Genomic DNA, 8,197 nt, shown 5'->3' on the forward strand with positions numbered 1-8,197 from the left:
TACTCTCTGGAGTCAAGACTCAAGAGGAACAGAAATGCTGCGCTGCGTTTCTGACCGGATTGTTATTATTACCGCGCACACGCGCAAACTGATAAACTACTGCATGAAATTGAAAGAACAGAACAGCCCTTTCTGAATTACCTTCACCTTCGGCCGACATGTATTTGGAATCTTGCTCTTGCCCTCTGTAGCGGAATTCGTAATATATATTTTTAAGATGATATTCTATTAGGTCTGGCGATCCTGCCTGTGCCTGTTGTGTTGTTAGTACTATTAGCACACCATGGTAGCTTAGCTACACAATCCCTGCGTATGACCGTACCGTACGTTTTGACAGCCTATGCCAGCCAGCTGATCTTTCTGCTGCAGACTTTTAGCAGCAGGTTCCGTGGTGGTGGAAGAACCATTCGTTCGTTCCGTGTAACGTGATACTATTCATTCTATTGCTGCCGAAGGATCTCCAGATTTCTCATTTTAAGTGAGTCCACACAGCTAACATTTGGTTCGATCTCATGTAACAACTAACAAGGTCATTGAATGCAGTCAAGTGGCAAGGGCAGTTCGGCAGGAGGAGACCTAAAGTTATGAAGTTAGTTTTTAGGACGATACACAACGCCTTTCTACGAATTGCTCTGTTTCCGAGCACATTTGGCAAGACAGGCCCGCGTCCCAATGCATCAGAGGTGTTGTCCTGCCACCTGGTGCAGCGAAAGTTCCCCCCGTGGACGTCGTACTGTGTTCGCTACACTGACGTCCACAACGACCAGTTCGGACTGTCCAACTTCAACTGGAGTGTTCAGGGAGCCAACTACCAAATCCTGAGAACAGGCTGCTTCCCCTGCATTAAGTACCACTGCACTAAAGCACCTGCACAAAACCTGGACTTTGAGGACAAGTTTTTCACCGTGTTGAAAGTCATCAATCTAGGTCAGTGTGGTTGGATAAATGTAATGTCCTTCTGGCCCTTATAAGATATAGCCCATTATAATATCAATGTTTTATATTCATAACCCATTATGCACAATTTAATTGTATCTACTTGTTGCAGGTATCCCCTGCTTAGCCTATGGCATTGGCTGCTGGCTGGTGGTGGGGGCTGCTGAGACAGTGCAGACCAGTGCTGGACCGGTCAAGGTCTATTTTGCCTACAAAGAGGATGAAGGAGCACAGTACTGAACTAAGCAAAATCACCACAGTGTTTTTTGTGTAATGTGATCCTGTCATTCTATTTAAACTGTGCCTGAGACTGTTACACTGGGCCCATACATCTACAATCTTTGTCCTGATATTTTTGTGTAAATTTGCCAGTGATAAATTATAAACGATTATTTAAACTCAGCTAATTTATGATATATATATATATATATATATATATATATATATATATATAGTCCCACTACTTGCATACATGCATTTGTGAAACATGTTAATCACAAATCAGTCACGAGAAATCTATCACGACAATCCAAAGGTTTTACCTGGGAGTTTTGGGCACTGGCTTCATGTGCTTTCAACTCTGTTCAAATATTTATAACTTATTAAAGCTATGGAAATGTTTGCATTTGATTTTTTGTTGTTGTGGTTCATATAACCCATTAATTTGCACTGGTCTTAACACTGGAACAAAGTCATGCGGATGTCTCAAACGTTCTTTTGTGAAATGTAGTGTTCTGACAGGGAGGTTGAAGAAAAGAGGCTTCTAAAATCCACTAATCCATGTCTAAATGTCCCTAGCCCTGCCTTGATAAAGAGCCAAGTATTTAAACTTCAATTGGAGAGGAATACGTTCTTATAATGGAACAGTTTTCCAACAGTACAGCACAGCAGCATCCCCTATTTGACTACACAAAATGCAGAAATTTAACTAACTCATTTGTTTAAAGTGAAATTAGTGATCACTCTCCATGCAACAGATTGTCAATAGTGTTGGAGAGGACCTGGTGACAGGACAGGTCTGATAAAATGGGTTTTAATTACCAAAGTGTAGCCTTTTCTGTATGGGCGTCTGCATTACCTCCTTGAGGCCTTCCCTGGACTTTGATTTCTGATAATGTGCTTTGCTGACAGGGCACGCTCAGCTCCGTTGCAGAGAGTCCTCCCTATGAGAGGCAGGTTGACAAACTGCCATATTGATTTTCAACCCCCCTCAGCATCTCCCACTAATAGCATTTATCAGCGACCTCAATTTTCTGGCCTTGGCCTCTTCTCTTTTAGCAACAATGAAGCTGCAGGAATAATTTCTTGTTGAACATGTAAATCAATGGACCTTTTGCCCCTCTTTGCTCTTGGTAATTCTCGGGGTTGGCTGTGATATCAGCTTACATGGCAATGTTTTACCTGTTCCTTTTTGGTGTTATTTGACCTTACAAACGTGTCATCAGGTCTGGTCCATAGCTCTAATGCATTGCATTTAGACTATGTTACTCTTGACTTACGCGGCTCGCATGAATGCAGACCAGCATCTCGTCTTAAGCGTAAATAAAAAAATGTTTTTGCTACTCACCAAAACAAAGGCGGATTGTGTTATTAGAAAGCCTACTTTCCTTAGTGGGAGCACTCTGAGCCCCCCACCACACTTATAAACGGTACTTTTTGGCCAAAAGGGGAGTAAAGAAAATACTTTTAGTTACTCCACTGCGCCTTCTACTGATATTGCCCAGAGAATTGCCTCATAGAGAATATTTTTCCTCTGGTGAAAGAAAATCCCTTTCTGGCCCAAAAGTACAGTTTATACGTGTGGTGGGGGGGATCAGACTGCTTCTACTAAGGAAAGTAGGCTTTCTAATGACACAACCCGCCTTTATTTTGGTGAGTAGAAAAAACGTTCTTTTCATTTACGCTAAAGACGAGAGGCTGGTCTGCATTCATGCGAGCGGTGGAAGTCGAGAGTAACATAGCTCTAAATGCAACGCATTAGAGCTATGGACCAGAGCTAAGTGAACCATTGGTATCGGCTTATGTGCAATGCTTCTAACTTTACCTATTAACGGTTCTCATTTGTAAAATATTCCTTAATGGAGCATGCTGATACCACACTATCTCCCAATCATACTAATTGCCTTTAACAAGGAACAGTTAGACACACTTATGGAAATCTGATCCATGGTGTCAGTCTACACGGATATCCCACCCCTCCTTTATCTCCAACCTTCCGTCAATGCTGAAAGTGTGCATGGGGAATGCTCAGGCAACCATGTCTTAATTACTCATTGACCCTTTGACCCATGGGCTGCATTGATACTGCAGTACAGCGTGAGACAGATAATGGCACAGGCCTGCAACCGGCTGCAGCTTTGTGTCTACCTATTAAAGGATGATGTGAGTCAGTGAAACCCAAGCTTTGGCGGCTGCGAGATCATTGTATTTGTTTTCAGGACTGTACCTTTGGGCCCCTCTAAACTACAGGGGAGGGCAACCCTTCAACCCAAGCAGAGGCTTAGCGTTACACACTGTACCTCAGTCACCACCAGCACAGGTCTAGGATATCTACCCTGCAAATGGCCTACTGTAAATTAACAGAAAATATAGGTTGGACTCTGTTAAGAGATTGATGCCTTTCAATAAGCCGGGTTAGTGCTGGCTCTATTGATGGAATTAGATTACCCCATGCACAACTAATGTAGTAATAAACAAATAATTAATGTCTGCTTGGCAAGTTTAATTGCATGTTGAAGCTGGTAATATGTTTTGTCAAGGTGAAATCTTTAAATACTAATGCAATTTAGAGTTGAGGTAAAAGCAAAACAAGTGCTGGAATTGAGTGTAGCGTGGCTGAAGTTGTTAGCGGGGAATAATGAAATTGCTCATCAACTCACAAGGTCTTAATTGTATTTATCCACTAATTGGCTTATAAATTCTCATGTGTCCTTGGTGTAAGGGAAAATAATGCCACAAACCATGTTCACTTCACTAAAGTGTTTTATGCAGAAGGCTGATTCCGAAAATCAATTATTTAGCAGGAAAAATCAGGCTATTTTTCCTCTGTCATATAGATATATGGCTTGGCAGAAACAATTATTGTACGAACCACCCCTGCAGCTAATGCTGGTGAGGTTATCATAAAGCCCCTAGACGAGCCAGAAGCGTTTCCTAGCATGCTTGTCTAACAGCAGGGGTAATGCAGACCACCACAATGAGGATCACCCATACATTACACCTCAATTCCAAGGTGTCAGCCAAAATTGTAACAGCAGACATGCAGCGGTGTGGCATTTTGTCACAATTAAAATACATATCATACTACTTTTCCGGTAGAAATATCTCCAGTGGCACAACACAGACATTGATGTTGGTGAGCTTAGAAGTACCAGTGTACAGAAAATTACTGCCTATTGAATGATCGGTGTGCAGAGTACACAGTAGAGCATATAGAAAAAGGAAATGTAGTTGTTGGAGACCTTTGTGGTTTCAGTTGTTGACCTCATACCACTGAAACTTGAATTACTACCTTTTACATTTGCTGTGATGGTGTGGAAGTGTTTTTTGTTTGGGGGGGAGTTGAAGGGGTGTTGGGGATCCATTAAAAATCTATTATACTGTATGTCTTTACCCAGGGGGGAAAACGCTCTCATTACTAAGCACTAAGCAGAATGGAAAGCATGACAAGTGCTGCCATATTTCTTTTTTATACTCCCCAATCCTTTTTTCTTGTCTCGCTTTTTGATGGGTGGTGGAGGATGGGGGGCAAATGAAGGACTGTGCCTGCTGTGCCCAAGCTCCTGACGGTGGGTGCGTGAAAAGCCTGTCAGTCATCTTGTTTTTCTCAAGATGGGTCCCAGTTGAAATAGGGACTTGAGTGCAATGAATGAAAAATACAGGACTCTCCCATCAAGCCATCAAGGTTTCTTAAATTAGATTTTGTACTGGAGAATAAATTATTATCCTTATAGTAGTTCTGAGAGGGTTACTAGTAGTATAATACATCATTGTCATTGTTTTATAATGGGTTTATCTCAGTGCACTTTTAGTTATATATTTCTTTGTTCCAATGTCAGTTGATTATTGTTTTATTTTTCTCTCGGCTCTGATATGATATCACGTTAACTTCATCCATACTTAATGCTTACTTTGTTGACATTAAGAGTAATGGAGTTTAATAGTTTTTTCTGCGACTTGAGTTAAATGAACTATCCATTTTTATTATATATTATGCAGTATTTAAAGTTTCAGCTCATTAAAAAACAGACGCCCTCCTCGCCCCCCCTGGGCCGTCTTTTACCCCCCACCAGCTTGCAGTCAGGCTTCTCTAGCCACAGGCTCTGCGTGATCTGTTTTTGTCAAGTCAAAAATTGAAATCTTCTGGGAATATTTATTTATATGTCTGTTCATTTCCCTTCGCCAGAGAAGAGCTCCTAATGTCTCTTGTGTCGTAAACAAAATGGCTCCAGCAGAATCATGCAAAGGAGGGTGATCAGGCTGTTTTTTTATCAATCGTTTGTTCTTGCTTTGCTTACATGGTCGTGAGCAGGGGGTCAGCGGCCTGATATTATGTTGAGGTGTCTTTGCTTTAATTTAGCTGGAGAATAGGCCTCCCGTGTCGCTTGATTGCACTCATGAGCAACTACCTACACAGCAACTCTGTGGGCCGTGGGATGGAGATTTACATTAAATACACTGATACAGCTGCTGCATACAAACGCAGAAGTGGAATAAATCAATTCTGTTCTCAGAAATGCCTCACATACTTTTTTGATACTGCATGATCTCCAATCTCTCTGCAAATGAGCTGTGGTCGCCTGTAATGGTTTCTGCTCCTCGTGGGAGGCCTGGTGTCTGAGAAAAGCTGCTGATTGAAGGAGAAATGTAATACAGGTGTAAAGCAGACTTGATAGGGGTCTTACGTGAGGGTTATGCATTTTAACAGTTATATACATACTGTTACATATTTATCAAAGAATATGGAATTTGCTGGGGTTGCCTTTTTCCCTCTGCCGGCCCGGCCCCGTAGAGACTGCTGCGTTTCTGCCAAGGTGTCGTTAATTCTGGCAGAGAGGATAGCTATTATGTTGAATTACTAGGAATTAAGGGGTCTAATTTGGTTAAGTAAGCACTTGAGTGGATTGCTGCTGCAGTGCATGAGAGGTTTATAAAGGGTTACAGGTCACTGTATACATGGCAAAATCTGCAGTGTTAATTTAATACTGAGAGTGTAAAAGAAATACCCTTTACAGGTCCATTGCTGGTCAACTTGATGGGAGATCTGAATAGAATTGATCAAATGAACTATTCTCTATGCCTCTATCAGAATGAAGACTTAGCTTGAATATGTCCATGCTGTGAATGTTTAAAAATGTGTGACTTACGGGAGAACATGATTCTTTGGTATTCTGAGTGTGGACATAATAGTGGACAGCTGGCAGTGGAAGTGTGGAAGGGGTCAGGTGGAATCACGTGCCTTTACTTGATGTGCCTCCCCTCTGCAGAGGTGAACTAATTGAGGTGTGTTTTTATCTCGGCTTGCTAATGATGATGAGGGTGCAGGAGAAGTAGACTGTCCCCCTAGGCTGAAGGATAGCATGGCTTAGCCAACCTTCTGTACTTATTGTCCAACAAAGGGGGAATTCACTTAATACAGCGCCTCAGAAAAGTGGGTAATTGTAGCCACAATCAATAAAGTAGCAGAGCAGAAAATGAAAGGTGTGTTTGGTGTGTGTAGTGTAAATGTGTTGTAGATATTGGACAAAAAGCAGTAGTGAGGTTCCTGTTTATTGTGCTTATTGTTGTTTTGTTTTGGGTGAGCTCTATGAGCATGGAGCTCATCCATGCAGCTCATTCCAGTTCATACATGCAGCTTACACTCTATTTCTAAATATCTGAGTGTCCATGTGTATCTTGTGTGTTCATGGCGTCTGTGTGTGCATGCATGTTTTTGTGCATGCATGGTAGAGGGGGTAGGTTTGGTTGGATGAGCCACATTGTTCCTGTGCGGCCTAGTGACATCGCTGGAGGGCAGAGAGGGATGGAACCTGAGTGGGGTGACAGTGATAAATAGCCCTTTTAATAACAGCTGCCCCACTTGGCCAGCAAGTCCCAGTCAGTGTCCTCTGTGTATTTATGCCTATGTTTATTTATGCATCCATAGCAAGCAGGAAATCACCACCGCGGGGGTACAATCATTCTTTTTTTGTGGTGGGTGGGTGGTAGTCCAAAAGAAGGGGGGGACGTGGGGGTGCATTGGTTTAACTTTGGGAGGAGGCATAAGCATGCTAGTCCTCAAACTAACATTCATTTGGACTTGAGGTTGATCTGTTTTTATGTCCATGAGGATATAGTCATATACAGTATCAGATACATTTACATTCATTCTTATGGCGCTGTTGTATATGCCAGATGTATAGAAGAGCATTGAAATATACTGAGAGGAATTGTAGGTTCCACTTGTAACTACTGTACATAAATCCAACCTGCAGGTGTTGTATTAACCTGCAGTTCATTCTGAGTAGAGGCTGGGGGCTTTACATTCCACGTAAATTGTAAACACACCAGCATCCAGATGGATTTTCTAAAGCATCCAACAACACACCACACATACCGCGGTCTGACCTCATGTGTTATCATAACATCCTTAAATGTGCATTGCTTTTGAATAGTCGCTTTCATTGTTGCTGTATGACTGAAGGGAAAGTCCTTTTGTCTGCTGAAATATGACCCCCTAGGCCTTGCACTGTGAGCAGGGAGGCTGTAGATCAGAAGTGTCAAAGCGTCTTCCTGGAGGGCGACATCGGGGCTGTTCTCACTCAAACCAATTCCCTCCCCTTAATTGGTTCAATTAGTTAAGCATCCATATACATTATCATGTATGCATTTTTCATGATTCCTCTTAACGCTCTGTTTAAACAGAACAACTTCCGGCTATGATTTGCCATTTGGATGAATGTCAAGGAGACTAAATGATTGCGCTAATTGAGTAATTAAAAGCAGATGTTGGAGCAAGAGCCAGCAGCGTACACTTTAAACACTTTGCCCTCCAGAAAACCTACAGTGTTTTTGACACCCCTGTTATGTATGGATATCCCAGAGGTGCCTCTGTAATAGTTACAGTTTCACCCTTGTGATTATTCAGTTGAAGTCTTTGCTATCGAGCCAAAATGGTGTTTTTATGCTATTTTGGCCACAGGAAATGGTCTGGAAAGGAAAAGCCCATCATGCTGCCTAATGGCCAGAGTCAGTGGTGCACGGCGTCAGCACAAGCTCTAGA

The 8,197-nt window shown here is 42.2% G+C and overlaps 1 protein-coding gene across 1 annotated transcript; it reads left to right on the forward strand.

Moving 5' to 3' along the window:
- Positions 1-86: 86 nt before the first annotated feature.
- cUnh15orf61 (chromosome Un C15orf61 homolog) lies at positions 87-1,514 on the forward strand. Its single transcript, XM_083762433.1, has 2 exons — positions 87-927; positions 1,049-1,514. Exons 1-2 carry the CDS (start codon positions 585-587, stop codon positions 1,174-1,176), a joined length of 471 nt encoding a protein of 156 aa, XP_083618559.1. The 5' UTR covers positions 87-584; the 3' UTR covers positions 1,177-1,514.
- Positions 1,515-8,197: the final 6,683 nt, after the last annotated feature.

This window comes from Protomyctophum parallelum, assembly GCF_964188405.1.
Source record: "Protomyctophum parallelum genome assembly, chromosome: 4".
NCBI classification, from domain to species: domain Eukaryota; kingdom Metazoa; phylum Chordata; class Actinopteri; order Myctophiformes; family Myctophidae; genus Protomyctophum; species Protomyctophum parallelum.